Source organism: Strongylocentrotus purpuratus, unplaced genomic scaffold, assembly GCF_000002235.5.
Source record: "Strongylocentrotus purpuratus isolate Spur 01 unplaced genomic scaffold, Spur_5.0 spur5_scaffold_11, whole genome shotgun sequence".
Lineage (NCBI taxonomy): Eukaryota > Metazoa > Echinodermata > Echinoidea > Camarodonta > Strongylocentrotidae > Strongylocentrotus > Strongylocentrotus purpuratus.
In genome coordinates this window covers 28,205,798-28,228,827 of record NW_022145596.1, presented here as the reverse complement: position 1 = coordinate 28,228,827, position 23,030 = coordinate 28,205,798, and the positions used below count along the sequence as shown (strand labels likewise).

Below are 23,030 nucleotides of genomic sequence, written 5' to 3'. Positions count from 1 at the left end.
AATTAAAATAAAATGTGAAGAAATTGAATATCATCGATGGTATTTTACCTATTCAATTCAACTCAATTAGATTCAATTCAATTATAGATTCAATTCCATTCAATTCATTTATTGGTATCTCTTGTTTGTTTCTTAATTTGTTTTAAATCATTCATTTTGTGTTTCTGGGGTAAATCTATGTAAATCCATGTCTCTAGTCGCTGGTTATTTTATAAACTGTTATATTTTTTTAATATCCATGTAATATGTTTTGTGTTTTGCCTATTTCGTTGATATTTTGTGTTTCATTGTTAATTTTGTATTTTACCATATATGACATACAGCTTTGGCTGATATTGTACATCCTGTATAAATAATTTTAGATAAATAAATAAATTTATTTTTCCTCTCATTTTTTGCAAAATACAATACATTAAAAAACATACAATTGAAAGGGAAGGAGGGTCGACTCAAAAGCAGAGCTTGTAAGATGTAGGCCTACGTCCCCTGCCTAGTTATCATAAATTATTATTTTATGAGGAAAAAAACATAAACAATATACGATAACTGATTCAGTATAATACAAAAATCTTTTTTAAACGCAAAACAATGAGAATTGCATACATTACAAGAAACAATCAAAGTTACACAAACATCAAAGTTGCATAAAGTCACACAACAAAATGGAATGCAATAGCCTATAGTAGAGTCAAAGTGTGTAGACCCCGCTGATATTTTTCGGGGACAAAGGTTTTTAAGTGTTTTTGAGTTGTTTGGAGGTCAATGATTAAAATTAGCTTGGGTAGTCCCCTCCTAACCCCCGGCAACTCTTGTAGGGGTCAAAATAAGGTCAAAATGGGGGTCAATAGGGGGTCAATTTTTTTAAATGCCCTGATTATGTTAAAAGACATGTCAAATTGTTTGTCTCGTCATACTGAACAAAAAAGTGTACATGATCATATACCCCTGACCTCCCGTTAAGAAGTTATGGCCGGAAAAGTCAAAAGGTCAACAAACTTTCATTTGAGGGCAAAATACACTAAAAGTGTTAGGATCGATCAATTTTCATGTTTTTTGTGTCTATTTATATGTATTTTGATTTAGAAATTTGAATGAGACAATTTCTACTTAAGAAGACCGTATTCAAAAGATATAAGGGGTCAAAATAAGGTCATTTGGGGTCAAATGAGCTCCTTTGGGATCAACATACACTAACAGACTTAGGACTTATTTGTGTCAAATTATGTGTAAATTGATGAATAATGGTGAATGAATTTATTTTATTTTTTTAAAATTTAGAAAACCATATTCAATTGATGTAAGGAGTCATTATAAGGCCAAAATGGGGTCATTTGGGGTCAAAAATGTTTAATTGACCTAAATTGTGCTGTAATGCACTCTCACACTGAATGAGAAAAAGCAATTTCATTCTAGGGTTAAAATACGATAGGAGTGACAACAAAGCCATGTTCATTTTTTTTAAGTGTCACAATGCAGTTTACATGTAATTTAACTGGTGGCCACAATGTCAAATTAGCTTGATTGTTTTTATCTGCCCATCAGTTACATACACAACCCTGCGCTCTCTTACTAGGTATGGTAAATGTCTTAATTTGTTGCAACATACCTTTAAGGACGGATAGATGTGACAAATACCAGTATGAACATGAAAGGGGACAATGACATCTGCCACTTCAGGACTGCAAAGCTTCTTACAGTCATAGACGAAGCCCTTCCTCTTGATGCCTAATGGTCCTTCAATCTGATGGGCTGCGTATGCTGCTAGAACCATAACATCTGTGTCTTCTGCATCGATAACAACAGTGTCTTCCACACCTGACTGTCTTAGTTGGTAATTAATACACATAGAGAAGGATGGTGTCCGCTTCTGTGTGTTAATTGGCATGTGAATTTTTCTAATTCTGTGCCCTTCTGCAGATCTGAGCAACGATCTCTCACTGAGTATATATAAGTCGTCTCTGGGTGTTCTAATGACATGATCTTGAACTCTGCATTCAGAAACTGTTGGAGCCGAACTTTGTTGCCTGGATTTTTTAACATATCATTGAACAGCCTGGATGTTGGCAGTGGATCATCTCTTCTCATAAATACATTTCGGCTACCTCCTACATAAGTAACGCCTGTACGCCTCTGATGTTCACTATCCTTGATACTCTCATCTAGGTCATAGGGATCATTCACAATTAAAGAAAATTGTGGTCGCCTTTCTGTGACGACCTGCAACTATGTTGTAAATCTTGTTTGCATAATCGCCCCACGTGTAATCTGTACCATCCTGCTTCTCTCTATCCTCTACTGATGGAGTACTAAGTCTCCAAATGAATCCCATGTCGACGAGTGCAATGTAGTTGTTAAGCGAGTTTATCTCCTCAAGATTGAGCTTGTCAACCAATTTTGATTTCATCACCTTTCTCAGTGTTCCGTTCACGTTAAAGATAGGTAGACATTCATCTGTAACACGATATTGCAGTACATCGCTCAGTCGAAATGTGTCCTCACATTTCTGAGCAAGAGAGATTACCTCTGTCATGGCCTTGTTCTCCATTGCATCAGTCTTTGTAACCCGAGATGTTCCTTTAACAATTGGTGGCTTGGTGAAACTGCAGCGTGAATTCCTGTGCATCGTGTCATCAAAGTTCTTCTCATCGGAAAACATCCTCTCTTTGAAAAATGATTGAACAAGCACTTCACCATCTTTGTGCGCATTCTCAAAGTCAACGACCAGCTGATCGGATGCCATCATACCAGACTGCAGAGACCTCAATGTTGGCTTGGTCTCATCAAACGGGTCACAGTCAAACTCACCCAGGCATTTGTCCAGATCTTGAACCCCTTTCTCATCTCTCTGCAGTCTCTTCTTGCAATTTTCTCTGTGATCCTTGGAAGAGTCTTTGAGGTTTGCCAGTACATGCAAGGAGTTTCTCACTTTGTTGCAAGCATTTGTGGTTTTTGTGTGTGCAAGTAACATCTTTTCGTTCTTCAAGATATGTTTCCATCCTGCTTTCATCTTTGAACCCTTGTTCATGGTCATCTCTATCCATAGATCTAGGGGTAAACAGGAATATGGTTTCCCGGTCATTGATTGGGAGAACAACCCCTCTTTCAAGTAGGTTTCCTTCTCTTCTGGTAGACTTGAGATCTCGAGCCAAAACTCAACCAGCCACTTGCTGTATTTGTCATTATCGTAGATGCGCAACCATGGAAACATCATCCTGAGAGAAGCTTTGAACGAATCCCAGTCTTGTGTCCGCAGAGCATGTATGTTCATGAGCAGTATTTCCACCATGTCCATGAAGCTTAGCCAGAACCTAGCCATTGGAGAATCAGATGCTTCAACGCTTTCAAATGCCTTTGTCACAAAATATGTGAATTCTTCATTTTCCAGGAGATCTGCAGCTGCTGCTTGCAACTGCGCTTGTGAACATGTAGATGGATTTTTGAGAATCTCAAGGCTGACTTTAAGTTCAGGTGACAGATCTACCCCACTGGAAAGTTCATGTCGAATGACTCTGCGCATGAGTACCTCATACATGAGAGTGAGACATCTTATGCTCCTGTTGTAGTGCTTCCCACGAAGTGCCTGGTCAACCGAACCTTCTGCGATGATGTCTGCTGCGACAAGAATGTCAGATAATCCCGAGCCTTGAAAGCGCTTGTTGATTGCTGATATGAATGACAATTGAGTGTGGAATGGACCAAGGACAGGGAGGATAAGCTCAAATTTGGCTTGATTCTCATTCTTTAGTTGTACCATCAATGGATACACAGGTTGGTCACCAACAAGCTGAATAAATGGCATTGACTTGGCTACAGCTGCAGAAACCATCCTACACATGACCTCATGAACTACTGATTTCTGAGGTGGCTTTGGAAATGTCAGGAAATAGTGAGCAGAACTCTTTGTAACATTTCCCTGGATTTTCGCCTGGAAGCCAGTGAAACCTCCAACCTTTTGATCAGGAACTTGGATGTTATGTCCTGCATTATTAGTCCGAGCCAATGAATGCACTGCACTCCTCTTTCTTTGCCCACAACTCGTCGGAAGAGATGTATCAACTTCAGTACGCACTTCTGGCTGATCACGTTTCACTGTTTTGTATGGATGTACTTTGAGCTGTTCAGAAGTTACTTGTTTTAGGTCATCGGACTTGACCAACTGAAGAGGGGAGCATTCGTCTCCTGTGGCTGTGAAGTGATCAGGCTGGACAAACATAACATTAGTTCGATGAGATGTATCTGCCCCAGTAAGTGTGTCATCCTTAAAGTCATCATTGTCCAAGATGCCAGTACCTGGAAAACCTTCTGCTATTGCATCTGGGCAGGTTGAGTCTTCCTTTACTGCATGCATGGCCCATGAATCGTATAGACGTAGAGTATCACTGTAGCTAATTCCCAAACCGAATTTCTTGAGAATGTCAGAGATTTCACGACTTCGGGTTAAGCCATGCAACGTGACTGACAAACATGTTTGAAATGTTGTGCGGTTACCAGTAATTAGTGAGAACAGTAGGGATGACAGTGCAACAATGTCCGGGTCATCACATGCTTCAGTAAAGTTTCGAACACCTGGGTCCTTAAGCCAAGTCAGAAACTTGCGCAGGAGTACATGAGGCTCTTCTATATCCTCTAGATCAACAACACGGGGTGGCCAGGGCATATCATTTTCTCCTGACAGCCTGTCTTTAAGGCGCGAAGCAACATTGTGTAGTAACTGTTCATCACTTATACCCCAAGCATAAACCTTATTTTGACCCCTTATATCTACTGAAAACGGTTTTCTCAAGTAGAAATTGTCTCATTCAAATTTCTAAATAAAAATACATATAAATAGACACAAAAAACATGAAAATTTATCGATCCTAACACTTTTAGTGTATTTTGCCCTCAAATGAAAGTTTGTTGACCTTTTGACTTTTCCGGCCATAACTTCTTAACGGGAGGTCAGGGGTATATGATCATGTACACTTTTTTGTTCAGTATGACGAGACAAACAATTTGACATGTCTTTTAACATAATCAGGGCATTTAAAAAAATTGACCCCCTATTGACCCCATTTTGACCTTATTTTGACCCCTACGAGAGTTGCCGGGAGTTAGGAGGGGACTACCCAAGCTAATTTTAATCATTGACCTCCAAACAACTCAAAAACACTTAAAAACCTTTGTCCCCGAAAAATATCAGCGGGGTCTACACACTTTGACTCTACTACTAGTCACTATTCAGAAGAAAGCTTTTCTTAAGTCTCCTTTTGAAAATTTGTATCGAATCGCACTGCATAATATCATTTGAAAGGTCTCCTTATTCTTGTTGTCCATATTCGTTATTGTTTGATAAATTTCCAAGTATTGCTTTATCCACTTCTGTATATTTATCTGTGTGCTGCATGTAAACGAAATAAAGTTCCATTAATTTATAAAGCTTTGTTCACAGCTTTGTTCATATACAATTATGTGAGAAGATCAGAAACGGCAACCTTCAGAGAACCCCATCCTTGACGAAATGTCACCCTTAATGTTAATTCGGTAACAAAATCCTCGTCTTAAAAGTAGAAATAAATTAATGAATTAATGAATAAATTAATTTTTAAAATAATAATGAATATAGATACTTTCTTCGTCCGCCCGCTGAGAAAAAAAGGATATTATAATGTTTTTAGCTACAGAGGGCCTGACAGGCACTTATGCAAAGCATTCTGGGATGAAATATTTACGGGAGTCATTTCGAGAAATGAATTGAAAAGTAGATCGACTGGAAAATACACTTTTTGTAGACAAGCTGGAGGCTCGACACATCTGAAATGAAGGTATGATGTAGACATGATTTGTGAAATAATGTTCTATACGTTTTAAACTGATTTAAAATCACTGTAGACAATTTTAGAATGTTCGTGAGATTATCGCAGGGCTTGCCTTTATCGACGGCGGGTAGCAACGGTAAACAACCCGTTGGTTCCCGTGACCTTATGGCTTCGGGTCCGTTGGACACCGGTACATTATCACGGGCAAGTAGCAGGGGCCCGTTTCTCGACACCAACGTCATGACAAGACGGTCGTGACTTTATTAGACCGAAAATTGCTGTCTCTTTCGTTCGTTTGACTCTCTTTGGCGTAGGCCTGAGTCGAAACGGGTCCCCGCCCGGGCCCCGACCGTCGAGCTGAAACCCGGTTTTTGGTTTTCGGGTTTCGGGTTTTTGAAAATTAAATTTCACACTGATATTTTGATATATAGAACTACAAATATGCAATTCACAAACTTATATTTCAATGTAATCAAATAAATATGCTTTAGAAATAAATGGGTATTGTTTCAGTTGACGGTAGGTGTTTTTATCGCTCTAAAATTGAGACTGCAAGGAAGGAATCACGCTTCGTGGTACCGATCGAGTGCGTTCTAAAACGGAAGTGGAAATAGATTTATGAAGTACTGAAGACAGAGCAAGAAAGTGCCACACACAAGAAGACTAAAATGTTGATCAGACTATTGCAATTAAATCGTAATACTAAAGGCATTAATTTAATTGTCAAAATATATCCACAACATAATGGTTTACCCTTGTTAGTTTGATGAAGGAAAATAAATTAAAGCTCTTGAAATAACATCGAAGTGCCTTACGTTCGTTCTAAAAATGCGTGTAAAACGGCAAGCAGAAGTTACGAGTCAAGCTTGATATGCATGTTTACATCCCTACACCGTCATCCGACCTGATCGGAACCAATTAAAAAACATCACGTAAGACTTTAAGGGACTCCAATTCAACAAAATTACCGTAAAATAATTATTTGCTTTGACAAATAATACTATAGATATTCATAATATCTTACAGAAATAATGATATTTCATGAGCTACGTACTCGATATCGAGTTCAGCTAACCATCATTTTGAAATGAGACGTAGTTGTCATGCAGTAGACTGTAGGCTATACACAGAATGTGGCAGCTCGCAGAGAGGGAAAAAATTCACGCAATAGGCACGTGAACATCACGTGATCTCAGGCCCGCGCTTTTTTCCTCTCTCTGCTGCATACTGCCCTCTACAGTCTACTGCGTGAAAACTACGTCTCATTTCAAAATGATGGCTAGCTGAACTCGATATCGAGTACATAGCTTATGAAATATCATTATTTCTGTAAGATATTATGAATATCTATAGTATTATTTGTCAAAGCAAATAATTATTTTACGGTAATTTTGTTGAATTGGAGTCCCTTAAAATCTTACATGATGTTTTTTAATTGGTCAGGTCGGATGACGGTGTAGGGATGTAAACATGCATATCAAGCTTGACTCGTAACTTCTGCTTGCCGTTATATACACGCATTTTTAGAACGAACGAAAGGCACTTCGATGTTATTTGCTTTAATTCATTTTCCTTCATCAAACTAACAAGGGTAAACCATTATGTTGTGGATATATTTTGACAATTAAATTAATGCCTTTAGTATTACGATTTATTGCAATAGTCTGATCAACATTTTAGTCTTCTTGAGTGGCACTTTCTTGCTCTGTCTTCAGTGGGTCATAGATCTATTTCCACTTCCGTTTCTGAACGCACTCGATCGGTACCACGTAGCGTGATTCCTTTCTTGCCGCCTCAATTTTAGAGCGATAAAAACACCTACCGTCAACTGAAACAATATCCATTTATTTTTTAAAGCATCTTAATTTAATTCAATTGATTATACTATTGTTTTGAAAGCAGTAACTGTCTTTTCCGTCGCATTATTAGAACAGCAACTTAGTCTAACTCCCGCCGCTGCATGCACACGATTTTTAGTGTCAGTGCAGTGGTGAAAATTTCGGGTACCCGGTCCCCGCCCGAAATTTTCAAGTCAAACCCGGGTTCGGCAAAACCCGTGATGACTCAGGCCTACTTTGGCGTAGGGTCAGCTCAATTAGAGACAGAAGCTGGCCATACATGGTCTCACGTCTTCTGTAACTTTGTAAGAAGTTTAGGCCTACTGGCACAATCACAATCGTGCCAGTATCAGTAAAGAATGCGCTTCCATTTCGGCTTAAATTAACTGCAGAATACCCTGCACATTTCAGCCTCCAATCAGAAGAGTCTAGCTGGCGCTGGCCAGCTTAACCTGCACATGCGCACATGGCATTAGGGTTAGTGATAAGGTTATAATAATCATGCTAACCCACCTTTCACCAACCCATCGTTGGCTCAATCGGTAAGCTAAGGACAGCGTAATAAAATTACAACCTTGGAGTTGTGGGTTCGAATCTCAGTATTTATTCAGTTCTGTTTTTTGCCCTCTTAAATAGTGAGGCAAAGCAATAAATAATCAAAGTCTAATTGTTTGTGACCTCTTACAAAGCTGTTAATGACGTAAAACATATTTATCAGCCAAGCTAGGGTCCGGAACTCCAGTCACAGCGTGAGAGTATTCTGCAGTTGTTCCTTTTCTAGTATAAATGCATCATCAGATATGAATGTGCTAAAATGAAATTTTAGCGCATTGTTTACTGGCATGAGCGTGCCCGTGCCAGTAAAATTCTTAGAGGAGCCGACCCTACCCAAATATAAAGAGGCTAACAAACAAAAGAGACATAAATTTTCAGTCTATAACTTTATTTGATCTTCCTGTACCGTTTATGTAAAGCTTACCAGCTAGACATCTCATGATATTGTACGATCAGCGCGAGAAGAAGAGCCGAGACATACCAGTATTAAGAAAGTTGCAATGATTAGGAAAGAAAAAAGATTGAAAATGGTATATTATTATTACTTATTATTAGTAAATCTATATTACTATTACTTAGCAATGGATAAGAGATGCAATATACTTTAGAAATAGTGTAGATTATGCCATAGAATTATTGGTGAAATACAATTATGAATATTTTATTTCAATACAGGTGAATACAGGTGAATACAGGTGAATACAGGTGATTCAATTTTGTAGATGGGCACCCCATGGATATTTCCATTTGATAGTTTATAACAAACATACACCCTTATAGATCTAGTTATATTTTTATTTGTAAAAATATGTATAGAATACAGAACAATTTTAGGCTTCAACAAAATATTTAAAAATTCTAAAAATCTAAATGTTAAAACACATGGTTTAAACTATTGAGTTTACACATTTGGAGATAGAATTTATCTTGAAATTGATTTGGGTCTGAAAACTAGAGAGTCTCCCAAATCCTCAGTACACACATCTCTAATTAGTCTAAATTCAAATCAATGTTTTGATTAATAATGATTCCTCATGATTCTGTTTTTAGAATGTACATGTAGGGTTGCTGGTCTTTGAGAGTGTCTTTCACAAGGAAAGAAATCCCTAAGTTGAAAAAAAAGTTATATATTCTGTTGCTTTTGAATCCCTCCATCATGATCAAAGTTTCAAACTTTTACTCTTTTTATTCATGTTCCAGAAAGTATTTCAGCTGACAGACAAGACCCATGGTCCAGGCCCTCTCAGGTTTTGCTGGCAAACAACTCTTGGAAATTATCTGGCCACCTATGGCTCCGATAACAACGTTCACATCTATGATCGTCATGGTGAGCGTAGAGATGAAATCAACTTACCAGGGTGAGTAAGAGAAGGCTTTAACTCCAATCAGACTCTTTCTGATACCAATAATAGATATATTATGTTTATTTAAAATTTATTATGTTGTTGGATAGTTTATACCTTAGGCTTGAGAAGGACTGGAATGTTTTTTTAATCAAATACAATAGTAAAAAGCCAGATATTACTATGTATATCTCCCTTACATGAGAATTGGAAGCTGACTTTCTGGTAAAGATAAGTTGCTGTCCATCGCTAACTATTCACTTTGAGGCAAATTTTTGTCACAAATGGTTTATCAGTATTTCAAAGGGGGGGGGGGTGCACGGAACTCTAAAAAGATAAGTTTCTGTAAGGATTGTTTTTTTTTTTAAATATCAAAAATGTTCAGGTTTAGAAGCAGCTACAGATTATGTTGTTTTTTTTTGTCACTGAGTTTAAGTACTGTATGTCATCTATGTTTTGCTTTGTGTCTGTATAATGATGCTACACCAAATTTTGAATGGCACATAGATTAACCGATATGCTATCAATTTCATCACTCAACAGATCCTGCACTGGCATCGGCTGGGATAAAGATGGCGACACCTTGGCCCTGATCTGCGACAAGAGCAGTGTGGTGTTCCTCTGGGATGCCAATAGCCATCGCAAGTCTCAGGTGGACAGTGGTTTCAAGGACACATTGACCTACCTGCTCTGGTCAAAGTCTGGACCTCAGCTAGCCATCGGAACGGTCAAGGGCAATCTTCTTATCTACAACCATCAGACTTCAAGGTATTTAATCACGTTTGTGTTGTATAGGTTTGAATCTATAAGACTGACTGAGAATTGATGTGGTAAACTGCCCTGAAATAAATTTCAAAAAACTTAACATATAATTGAATGGCAAGAGGCAGCATAATTGGGATAAGATTGGTGCAGAACAATAACCTTTACACATATTTTTATATTTCATGCTTATTTCAACATAATTTGAATATTCATTATTATTATCTATATAAGGCTTCCAAGTGGTACAATGAATCAGTGTATTCAATAGTCTTTAGCGCAGTACCCAAATGACTGACCAATATTGTTTTTACATATTGCTCATACGTCCAGGAATTTCTATCAATATTGATATTGCTATCACACACAAAAAAGCCATATTTACGAAAGTAAGTCAAATTTTGATAATTCGCTAGTCAGCCTGATATAGATAATAATAATAATATTATATGGCTTTGTTTTCATGTGATACAAGAATATATTGCTCTCGCTATGACAATATTGGGGTTGTCTTATTTACTAAAATTTTTATTTCTGGTATTATGCGTTTGCTAGCTTTGCTAGCTAATCATTTTGAATGTATTTTCATTTCCTTTGTTGAACATTTCAGGAAATTGCCCATCCTTGGTAAGCACACCAAGAAGATAATCTGTGGGGCATGGAGCGCTCAGAACCTACTTGCTCTAGGAAGCGAGGACAGAACAATCACAGTCAGCAACCAAGATGGGGATACCATAGCAACGGTAAGATATCCATTCCTTCTCAATATTGTTTGAATATTTTGTAGAAGTGTTGTGGTCTAGTTGATACGCCACAGGACTGTCAGTCGCATGGTTTGCGGTTCAAGTCCCGCGGCAGCACTGATTTCCTTTAGCAAGCCATTAATCTATGCTTGCTACTCTCCACCCAGGTGTAGTAAATTGGTACCTGGTAGGGATTTATTCCTATAGCATTTTAGTTTAGCTTGACTAAACCCAAGGTAATAATCATACTTTGTAGGTGCCTTGATCATTCTCCAGGATGGATATGTGCATAATATAAATATAGCTATTAATATTTTTTCTTTTTTTATTTGATAATGTGTTGATAAGAAATCATGAAGTGGGTTGACCGATGTACAACATGTGTAAGGTAATCATAAACTTCATTTCACACTGTTCATTATGTGATCATAGCTTGTTAAGAGAGACAGTTACATCTCATGAATTCATCCCTAAATGGTCAGTTATTATATGAACCTCACTAGTTTATAATTTTGTACCTTGGACATCATCTTTGGCAAAATTGATTTATCACCTAACTTTAAGCTTACTATTTTGGTTCATGATCAAGTTTTATTTATTTATCCTAAAATATTTGTTTCCTGCTTCCCTCTCTCCTCCTCATCCAGACTGGAGTGCGGTTAGATCCATCTGACATTCAGTTCTCAGAGATGAAGGTTGATGAGAGAACATCATCAGGAGAGTCTACGGTAGGTTGTCCTTCCTTGACCTATGAACTCCAGGGTCATTTCCTGCTGTTGTTCTCTAAATTAATTTTTTATTGAACAATTTTATTTATTTTTCCCTGATGTTTATGATCAGCAATTAGATGTCAGACTTCAAAGGAAATAAATACAATATCATTTCTAGATATATCTCTATTACCGGTACTTAGCTTTCCTGAGAAGTATTACAGGAGGTAAATCACACTCTTCCCTTAACTCAATATTCTACAATTCAAAGATGTTTGTATCAAAATAGTATTGAACATGAACTAGTTAGCACTTTGTTTTTGATGCTACATCATTTGTTTGTTTTTGTGTTCCTTCAGATAAGTGTGATTGTTGGAAAGAAAACCTTATTCCTGTACAACCTGGACGATAGAGACAATCCTATTGAGCTTGCCTTCCAGCAGAGATATGGTTCAGTGGTAGCATACACATGGTGAGTTAATAGGGCCCTCAACTGAAGGAGAGAAAGATTGTGAGAAGGAAGAAGACAGGGCAAGTGAGGGATAGCTAGTTTTGGGAGTCAACGACTTTTGAATTTCAAAGCTTTAGATTTTGAGTTTTCAGAGCGCTGTTGCTCTTCTGAAAGACACTAAAGTAGCATGTAATTGATATTTTCATAATCTATGGCAAACTATGTACGTGTGTATGTTAACGGCAATTTACGTCCATTTGAGTGCTATTTACATTATAAAGCAGTTTTTTTACAAATATTTGCAAACGGCATGTCCGGTGATACAAATCATCTATTTCTATTTTATTTTCACTTCTGACAGGGCCGTTAAGAGGGAAAATTTCAATGAAGAAATGAAAAAATGAAGTATTTTGTAATCAACTAGCATAGTATGAGTTACCACATCATTAGTCATCACATGTTTTATGTTGTGTGTTAATTTGCACAGGTATGGAGATGGTTACATCATGCTCGGCTTCTCCAATGGTTATTTCATCGTCATCTCAACTCACATGAAGGAGATCGGTCAGGAGTTATTCCAGGCCAGGGACCATAAGGACTCGCTGACCGGCATCGCCATCTCACTCTCACTCAACAAGGCAGCATCATGCGGGGACAATAGGTAGGAGCAAACTTGACCCTTTCAGAGACAGTTATTCCACATTTTTGGGCTTGGCTCAATAACTTTTGATCCAGAGCATGATGAGAAAGGGCAAAAATTTCTGCACACACTCTTTTTTTCTTGTCGCGTGGCGGGGGCGGGGGGGAGTGCCCCATCCAAAGCAAACCGAATGGGCCATACCTTTAAAACACATCTCAGTTAAAATGTGTACCAAAGTGTACTACTTATTTTGTCTATCATCTACTGGTCCAAACCAATCTACTGCATGAAGGAAAGAAAATTAGAAGCCAGTTTCTCCCAGAATGCAAGCCCATTACCGGAATGAAAGGTTAACTTGAAACAAAAAGCTCGCCATTGTTATTACATATCACAGCAGCCCATTTTAAAGAAGGGAGTTTTTATTTTAAAATCCTTGTGGAGATATCTTTCCACACTTTACAATTTAGTCTTCCCTAATCAAAGTCAAATAACCTAGAAGTACTCAGCACTTGCTGAAGCTTTAGAGAGACTGGTATGTGTTGAACAGAAGTCTATTGATATTTTACAACGAGAATATAGACAAATTCTGAACTTTGAACTTTCCAAACTCCAGCATCAAAATCCACGACCTGTCCGACCTGAAGGAGCTCTATGCCATCGTCAACCTGGAGGAGGAGACCAAGGGATTGACCGGTATCGAATGGACGGAGGACGGTCAACTCCTGGCCATAGGAACCCAGAGAGGCTTCATGCATGTCTATCTGACCAAACTGCCTATCCTAGGGGACTCCCATGGCACGCGGCTGGCCTATCTGACCTCTCTGCTTGAGGTCACGGTGGTCAATCCCATAGAACAGGTGAGATACCCCATTCATCAAAGCGCATCAATGTATCCTAAGCCCCATTTAGACTTGACATGGTAAACCGCCTAACAACTGCTGCGACAAAACTGTATGTGTAACTGAATGGCTAGAGGAAATATTTGGGGAGGGGTATGAAACATATCTGTGTGTAACAATGGCCCATACATGTGTTCTTACTGGTCTGTAAGTGATAAGATTCAGAACTGTGAAGTGCACAAAGTTTTCATTGTTATTTGAGGTTTCTGTGGCAGTCTCTCTCTTTTTTTAAAATGAGCCTGTATGGGCACCAGGTTGTGTGATTTGCCTATCATATTCAAACATCCCTCCCCCCATATACATTTCTCATTTTCTAACATTAACCTTCACTCGAATATCATTCAAACAATTATCATGATCGTATTCACTACCTCAATCTTATAACACTATCACCAATTTATATCTGTGGATAGTTTTGGGTGAGTAATTTGTTTTTTTATTTGAAAAATCTGTAGTGAAAATAGGTGCGTTACATAATAAAGTATACAATGATATGGATATTGGTGGAAATGTTTGATAGTCTCCATCATTATCGCACACTCTCTCAGTGTGTTTGATTCAGTAACTAATCCATATCAAATTCAATCAGAAGTTATGAGTGATTCAAATATGGTGCACAAGTTTGTCTTGAAAGGGACCTGTAGAAAAAGTAGCAACCTACATTTATGTGTCGATATATATATGTGAAATAATAAGTCTATCCCTTTGGACTGTAGATGGTCATGCCATTTTTTGTGGTGTAGCTCAATAAACTATTGATTCAGAGTCCTGACATATATACCAGATGCATGATTAGAAAGTGCACAAACTTCTGCACACACAGTGTTTGTTTTTTTGCATGACCACATCGCGTTTGATGCCCGGAATTTAAAAAAAGGAAAACAATCTTTACAATCCTCAATTTGGCAACACATTGAGAGGCTCAAAACCATCTTTTTTCAATTGTTCAACTTTCTGAAAAAAAAGCTTTACCCTTGGATATTGTTTTCTAAAACATAACATTGTATTAGAAAAATGAAGCATTATGATAACAATATTATTGTTGGCAATTAAAAGAACAGCATTTGTTTGTTGTAATATGGGAGGCACATTTCACAGTTCATTGTAGAAGTAAATTTAGACGGTTAAGAGCACTGTGCATCACTGAAGATACCATGGTATTGTTAACAATTTTAATTATTTGAGATTAAAATGGATATGCTAGATGGTCATCTGCATGCCACATATAGACACTGAATGTTTATCAATTAGTCTTTGTGGAAAGTACAAAGCACAATTTGTTGAATATGTCTTCACAAGTGGAACCACCTTGTAGCCCACAAATTTAAGTTGGATATGTAGAGTTATCATTCTTCACATGCATGGAATTATGGAGAATTTAAAAACAGTACTAATGTGCTGTCAGTGACATCGAAGTATACCAGCAGCCTATGGGAATTGACAATGTTGGTCTCAGGAACTCTCAGAAAAAATATCTCAATTGCCATGAGACTTACATGCTTGTGTCATATGAGCCGCAGTCGTGCAGACTGTAGCCCATTTCAAACGATGTCCGAATGTACATGTATGTGTGTGTGAACACGCAAAGGGGGTGAAGATCTGTATACCTGTCTGTTATTGCACCTGTACATGTAAGTCACATTCACACCTGTCATTATAACCCCCTCACGTTCACACTCACTAACATTGATTTATTTTGTGGAACTCTTATTTAACGTACCAGAGACGAGTGGGCCGCATGAAGGCAAGTACCTTATCTGCTCTCCATTTTGTTAAACCTCTTTTCCCCAAACCTTTTTCATTCGTTAGATTAGCAGTAGCTTCTGTTTCTCATGTACAGAATCTGAACTCTTTTGGAATTGGGAAATTTGTCCTTCAATCATTTGAATTTGTCCAAAAAGGAAACGTTGCTCCATATAAAAGCAAAGTCAGGGAAAGGCATTGTGGATATTTATAACTCCTAAACCTTAACGTCTTAGAATTAAATTATAATTTTGATTGTTCTGCAGAAAGCGAAATGATATTTTGTGTAGTTAAACTGTATAGTGTAATGACTTTTTCTCTTACACTTCTTTTTATTTGATTATTAAAATTATTGGGTGGTATTCCGGTAGCGCGTACTAAGTTAGCGCGTGCTTAGTTAGTTCACACTTTTATGGAGTGCCTGTTGTGAACTAATTTACCCTGAACAGATTATTTTAATCCTTCAATTAAAAGTGTCCAAAAAATTAATTTTGCAATGAAATGGGAAGAAAAAGATAATATGAGTATGAACTGAATTTCAACAAAGTCTTTGGTAGATTATCCTTGTCATGAATATTGAAGGAGGAAGATGAAACCTAGCATTCCATAGAAGTGTGAACTAAAATTCTTGTTTAGTCTGGACTTAGTCCCGGCTTAACTTATGAGAATACCACCCATTATTATTATTATATTTTTTTAAATAAATAAATAAATAAGTCTCAAATTTTCTCTTTCTATTCAAAATCTTGAAGTTTCTTCCTATAGCATGTCGTAGAAGTTTTTTTCTGCATTGCAAATTTAAATGTCACTTGTAATAAATATTTCAAGAAACGTAATCTATGCATGATGCATGCTATGGACTATGCTTTTATTAATTGAATCAACTTTGCATCATGCGACAATACATTGATTTTATTTTATCGTTCTACTTTGTTTTATAGCTCGTGAATGTTCTAGTTATTTACATTTATCACTCTTTTTAAGGCTGATCTATGGTTCTGAGCTTGTTTAAATGTGGCATGTTTTTGAATGATACATGTAATATCACTCCTAGATCTATATTTCCAATTTAAGATCGGGAGGTGGTCGTTAGGGCATAAGTCTACCTAAAATAGTTATTTGATATATTCAGTAGTAATTTTGAGGGAAAATGATAAAAAAAGAGTTATGGATTTTGGTATAATAAGTAGGATTAAAGAAAAGAAAAATTGTTCAAGAAATTACAATAATGATGATATGGTGAGCAGTATGAAGAAGAAAGAGCAGCTACAAACATTAATATCAACATTGTTTGATAGATATTTGGTTGTATATTTTAATCCTTTTCTTTCTTCTCTTTCAGCTTGATGTTTAATATTGATATACAAACTGTTTATATGTCATCTTCATGCATCTCCAATTTCTTCTTTAGCCTTCATTTCTTTTAAATGTCTTTCTTAACATTTTCTAACAGCATGGCCCTGGACGTTCTGACTTTTCTCTCAGTTTTGTGGTCATCGGTTTAGGTTTCTTACATGATCCTTCTTTTATTTGTCATTTTGGTGCCTTTGCGATTCTTTTTTTTTACTCCTAAATTTGTCATTGTCATCTGTTCACTTTTCTTGAATGGATGATATTCTTTGTGAATAGATTTAGAGGGAATCCATCAAGCATTGATTTGCCTGTGGAAATCAAATGCCAGTAATAGCGAATTTCCTAGTAGTCCCGAATATGGCCGATTTCATTATTAAAAATCTCCAGCGCAATCACCACCTACTTGCTCCAAGCCAGGGATGGCTGGATCCCCAAATTATTACAGCCCGTCGTATGTATTCATGGATCAAGCCATCTTCGGCTTGTACTACAAGCCGAAGATGGCTTGATCCATGAATACATACGACGGGGATGTGAGAGATTGCGATCATGAAATAGAATAAACCTGGCCAAATCTACATGTTCAGAATCCAACACACATATTATTTAGTCTACATCCAGAGGCCTTACATGTAGTAGATTTTTAAAAAGTATCATGCTATACCAGTCATGAATAAAGAGACATTGGTTGTCAATATATTAATTGTAGGTTTTGAAAATAGTTTTTCTATAAGTGAAATCCGATTTCATTTACATGTATATAGCAATTTTTGTATTGCATTTGTCTTTTTTATTAGTGCTAAATTGAACCAAATAATTTTAGGGATAGTCATATGGGTCAGTATAGTAGCGGCAATCATGAGAATTACTACACTGGCAATGCAAATGAAAAAAAAAAGGCTTTCATCATTTGTTCGAATCGTAATCTGTGTCGGTAAAGGAGTTTAACGTAATAATATGATCTGTGCTATTAAACTTTTTCTGTTATTTTCACAGGAGCCTGCTGTTCCCATAGCTATTGAGGTAGAGCCCACATTCGTTGCCCTTGGACCGTACCATTTGGCTGCGGGGATGAACAACAGAGCCTGGTTCTATATTCTCAGTGACAAAGGTAAGTTCTAATATTAAGCTCTTAAACGAATCCGCTGTAATTTAGAATGAAAACATGTTATATTTCTGAGAATATGCTTGGCGATTTTCCTGACCATCATTTACAACGTACTGAACATAGTCTAGTGTACAGTGCATGATTATTTGGTTCTGTTTTCCACTCTTGAAACACATAATTTGTAATTTCCTTTATCTTAAGAGTTATATATTTTATGCTAATTATTATAGCATTATGTACATGTGTAACCCTAAGAAAGGCTATTGATATTCTACTACTTAATAAGTGGTTTCTCTCAGCTGGATAGAATATGATGTAGTATATATGCATTTAATTAACGGTAGCTTAATATTAATAGCCAAAATTATCTATTTATCATCTGCTAGTTTGCGTTAAGCATTTAAATTGTTTACTTTTTTAAGGCATTGACATCCCTCTGGCTCTCAGCAGATGTCCAAAAAAGCTTTAACCAGTATTCAAGAAGCTAGCCTCGGTCTTTAAAACAGTTTTAATCCAATGCATACTTATTAATGAAAGAACTCTGGCATGTTTTAGATTATTACAGCATACAGACCATGCAGGCAGGATGGTGTAAGTTACACAAATCAGAGAATTATTCTATTCACACTTCCATGTACATTCCCCATGTACACTATAAAGCATTCACACAAACCACCCCCTTCCCCAAGTCATGTTAATTGTCCAATTTATGTTTATCTTCATACACATGCAATTCCATTTATGTAAAGTAATATTTCTAACCTGCCCTGGTGAAATTAATGTAAGTCCATTTTGTCATTATCATCATTATTACTACAACTTAATTCATAAATAGAAGGGTGTTAATTAGAAAAATATACTTCTGGTTCCTAGATATTGGTTTAAAAAATATTCACTTACGTAATTACACTTTAAACCAAATAATATACCAGCATCTATCAAAAATGGGTGTATGTGTGTGGAGGGGGGGGGGGGGGGGGTAAACGAAGACAGGCGCAAATGGCCCCTAGAAATCTTTAAAAACTCAAACAAATGAAGACTACACAGTATGTGCAATGTATTTTATTTTTTAAATACAAAAGCCAAGTCCATATTGGTTTTTAGTGTAGTCCCTATAATACTTATTGATTAATAATGTTGATCAGTTATCCAATGGGGGAGGGGGCTACCACATAGGAGTGTCTTTGTTTTGGATCATGTTGGATGAAAGCTGTATCAAAAACAAATTGTGTGAACAGTTATAGGAAGTCTAGGGAAGGGGTGTGATTGCTTTCAGGAAATTTGAGTTTCAGATTGGAAGGGGCACAGGGGTGCATTGTGTGTTGGTATGTGGAATTTGTTGAGTGTTCACTTTAGGAGGGGAAGAAGGTTCAATTTGACATTTCTGTGTTTTTTTCAATTTGATGGGGAGGTGTTTTTTGTATAGGGTGGGGGTTAGGTTTGAACTGCTACGATAAACTTTGTTGAGTTCAGGTATGTCTATTTTCATTTTTTTCAGTGTGTGTGTGGGGGGGGGGGTGAAAAACTTTGTTGAGTTCATATATGTCTATGTTAATTGTTTTCAGTGTGTGTGTTTGGGGGGGGGGGTAAAAAACTTTGTTGAGTTCATGTATGTCTATGTTAATTGTTTTTACATATCACAAGTGGTTGAGTATATGTGTAGAATTTGTTGATGTAGGGGAGGGGGAAGAGAATGTAACCCCCCCCCCCCCCAATTTTATTGGAGCAATTAGGAACCATGTTTGAGGGTTCCTCAGTGTAGTTTGTTGAGTTGATGTAGAACTGTCTGTTTTTTTTTTTTGGGGGGGGGAGGGTGTGGGGGTCTTTCTGTTCATTGCATTTGCAGGAGAGACCAAGGGGTGATTTTGGATTTTGTGTAAACATTGGATTTGAAATTGGGATGGATGAACTGTACACTTTTGTGTGATGGGGTTACATTTTTGAGTACATTATGTTCTGTGTCTTCAGATCTTGAAGGGTGACTTTGTAGAGGTTTGTGACATATTTGTAAATGACTTCTTCACTTGCTGTACTCAACAAACACACGTACCTGTCCTTGTATATATTATATCATTGTAATTGCTCATAAGCAAAGAGGATGCACAGTATAGCCAAAAAAGTGCTCTTCACTTTAAAAAAAAAAGGTCAAAATCCACCCTTTCGTGCTTCACAAACTTCTACGTAGAAGTTTGCTCCAGTGACAATAGTTCCAGGCTTTATTCTGTCAAAAGTATCAGGCAAGGTTTATACAGTATAGTTGCGGTTAGTATTAGGTCAGGTTTAGGGTTAGGGATGGTCATAGGAAAGATGATTGATCCAGGGTTGAAGCTAGGAGTTCATTTTGAGCAGGAAATTGAACAGCAGAGCATGTGTCATACAATCATGTCATTACAGCTAGTATATTTCTGGTAACTTGATACCATTCGCATTGTCCGGTTCATGTTTATTCCATATAACAGAACAGACAATTCATTCTTGCCATTCCTACACACATGCATGTGAACCATTTTATCAGACATGGGCAACATTTTTCTTTACTTATATCGTCGCTGTTTTCACGAAGTGACGGTAGTGAAAAAAAATTGCATTCACTTTGCGTTACGATTTTCCTCGCTACCGTCACTTCGTGAAAACAAGGACGATATGATGGCACTCGGTTGCCAAAGTTGTTATGAAGAGAATTTTGGGATTATAATTAATTTTGTAACTATAATTGCCCAAGAGAGGAATAATTGCAGAATTGTTAATTCTATATTAACTGTAGAACATATTCAAGGATATCAATCTAAATTAATCCATAATTATGAGGAGCATATTGATTTTTTTTCTTAGAGGCAATTATATTTAGATTTTAGTATCTTTACAGCCTAATATTCATTCACCTTTCAACTCCTTTAAAACTTCACTTAAAGAAACTACATATACATATATTCCATACTGTGACCAGACTGTAAAAATATCATGTTGTGAATTCGACTCTTTAGGGGTATTCCGATATCAAAATGATGTGTTTTGTGAATCGGCAGAAGAGCGTTAACCCTGAGTTAAATGATATGAGTTAATGCCCTTCTGGCTCTGAATGGTGCCATGTTGCATAAAACTTACCATTGATGGTAACTTTGCTGTTAATAATAACTGCCATGGAAACATTGATTTGATTGGCTGTTGTGTGATGTTGCCATGGTAGTTAATATTGATGGCAAAGTTACCATAAATGGCCAAGTTTTATGCGATGGGGCCCAGTCATTATACAAAATAATTGGAAGATAACATACTAGGGAATATTATGTGACATCTTGAAAATTATAGAGTATCGGTAAGGATTAAAGACTAATATTAGCCATAAAATAGGGATGCCAGTTATTCGGGCCATATCATATCATCTGCATTTCAGGCTCCATTATATTGTACAACACACGTGGGAACTATCATGTCAGAGTCTCTTACTCATTGGGTGAAACCACCTGAGTGTTTCACAAAGATTTCAAGTCGAACTTAACTCTAAGTTGGACTTAAATATTATGGAGAGCCATTTGTAGCCTTAAAATAGAATATATTCTAAAGTGAAATTTCAAGTGTTTAGACTTTTTATAAATTCCTCATCAAGAACATGAAATCTCCTTGATAATAGAAAATATGAATGATTTGAACCAACATTTTATCAGTTAAAAAATAACTTTTCAAAAATATTTTCAAAAATGTTTTAATTGTTAAGTCCAACTTAGAGATAAGTTCAATTTGAGATCTTTGTGAAACACCCCCCCCCCCAGGTATCCTCATAAAATGCTTTGATCATTTACAAAATGGGTATTTACTAAACTATAAAGATACAACACTGCAAGGTATAGCAAGTAGTCTCTAATGCTATTTCATCTTCTTGTTCGTCCTATAGGGCCTGAGAAGTTAAAGGATCGTGAGTACCTAGGTACGATCAACAGCATGTGCCTTAATGCTGACTATGCCGCTGTGTCCTTTGAGAATAAGGTCCAACTACATCTGGTAAGAACTACACCAGGTTATGCTCTCATTTTTGTGGTGATACATTTAGGCTCAGGTATTTTACAGCACTTACTGTGGGACGAGCAGCAGGGCCTGAAAATTTCTTAATTGTTTAATTTTGATTGCTAATCAGAGGTAATTGTATTACAGTTGAAGATAAGGACAATATACGGACTGAAGTTTATCATGTAGATGATGATGATTTACAGCATTTGTATGGCGCCCTTTTTCTGTTTAAAAGAAAATATTTAAAGTCGCCGGCTCCTCCAATGAAGTCAGTACTTCACATTTGCTGAATGAAGTAAGTTTTGTAGACGAGGTCATAGAAAGGTTAAAAACTATGGAATACGTTTTCTTGAAATCCATAAATTTGTTAAAATGTTAGCTGCACATACCTTTTTTGTTGACTGCTTATTACTCGTCGTCTTTCATGGTGCACAGATCCTGAAATATAGGAGAAAGAAATCGAAGAGAAATCGTCGCAAAACGGTACTTTTGATTTTATCCCAGTGGACAAGCTGAGTGATCCCACAGATTAACTCTGCTTGCATTGTAATGCATAGAGCATGGTTTCATGTATTAACAATTCATATTTCAACCCTAATTTTTTAATATTTTTACAATTTGATTGGAAAGAATATTTACGTTTGTTGACATATTGCTTGCAATTCCAGTGTAATAACTTATATTGTTTGCTATCATACCACTAATACTAGGCAGAAACACAGATGTGATTGTATAAAGTTATTGATTAAGTCACGTTGTCTATATTTAAAATAAAGCCTAAAGTTATTGATTTTTCCTCGTACCGAAAGGACTCATGTTCTTTAATGTTCAGTGAACACTGTCCTAGTTTTCAGCAATCACTGTGTCACAAAATAGTATTTTAACAGGGTTCAACTTGACCTCCTAAATTATGACATTGTCATTCAAAGGTATCTGGATATTTTTCTCCCATTTATGCACGAGACGAACATCTCAAGGCAAATTAGACAATTTTGAGTCCAAATTGTAAAAATATTCTTTTGAGTATGTCAGAGGAATATTGATAGATCATACTGAGCATGCTATCTGTTTTCCCATTTGCA

General features: G+C 36.8%; 1 protein-coding gene across 5 annotated transcripts in view; it reads left to right on the top strand.

The window, feature by feature from the left end:
• The first annotated feature begins 5,694 nt into the window (after nucleotides 1-5,694).
• LOC581997 (WD repeat-containing protein 19) overlaps nucleotides 5,695-23,030 on the top strand; it is a 44,523-nt gene continuing 27,187 nt past the window's right edge. For 3 of the 5 annotated variants that reach the window (XM_030981091.1, XM_030981090.1, XM_030981094.1), the window contains exons 1-11: nucleotides 5,695-5,804; nucleotides 9,392-9,549; nucleotides 10,078-10,302; nucleotides 10,907-11,039; nucleotides 11,687-11,767; nucleotides 12,109-12,221; nucleotides 12,688-12,861; nucleotides 13,454-13,697; nucleotides 17,832-17,946; nucleotides 18,499-18,534; nucleotides 21,836-21,942. In XM_030981091.1, coding sequence (XP_030836951.1) covers nucleotides 5,799-5,804; nucleotides 9,392-9,549; nucleotides 10,078-10,302; nucleotides 10,907-11,039; nucleotides 11,687-11,767; nucleotides 12,109-12,221; nucleotides 12,688-12,861; nucleotides 13,454-13,697; nucleotides 17,832-17,946; nucleotides 18,499-18,534; nucleotides 21,836-21,942 — 1,392 coding nt within the window. In that variant the 5' untranslated portion in view covers nucleotides 5,695-5,798. The remainder of the gene's footprint in view (nucleotides 5,805-9,391; nucleotides 9,550-10,077; nucleotides 10,303-10,906; nucleotides 11,040-11,686; nucleotides 11,768-12,108; nucleotides 12,222-12,687; nucleotides 12,862-13,453; nucleotides 13,698-17,831; nucleotides 17,947-18,498; nucleotides 18,535-21,835; nucleotides 21,943-23,030) is intronic. The other 2 variants (XM_030981093.1, XM_030981092.1) reach the window with 1 other exon arrangement.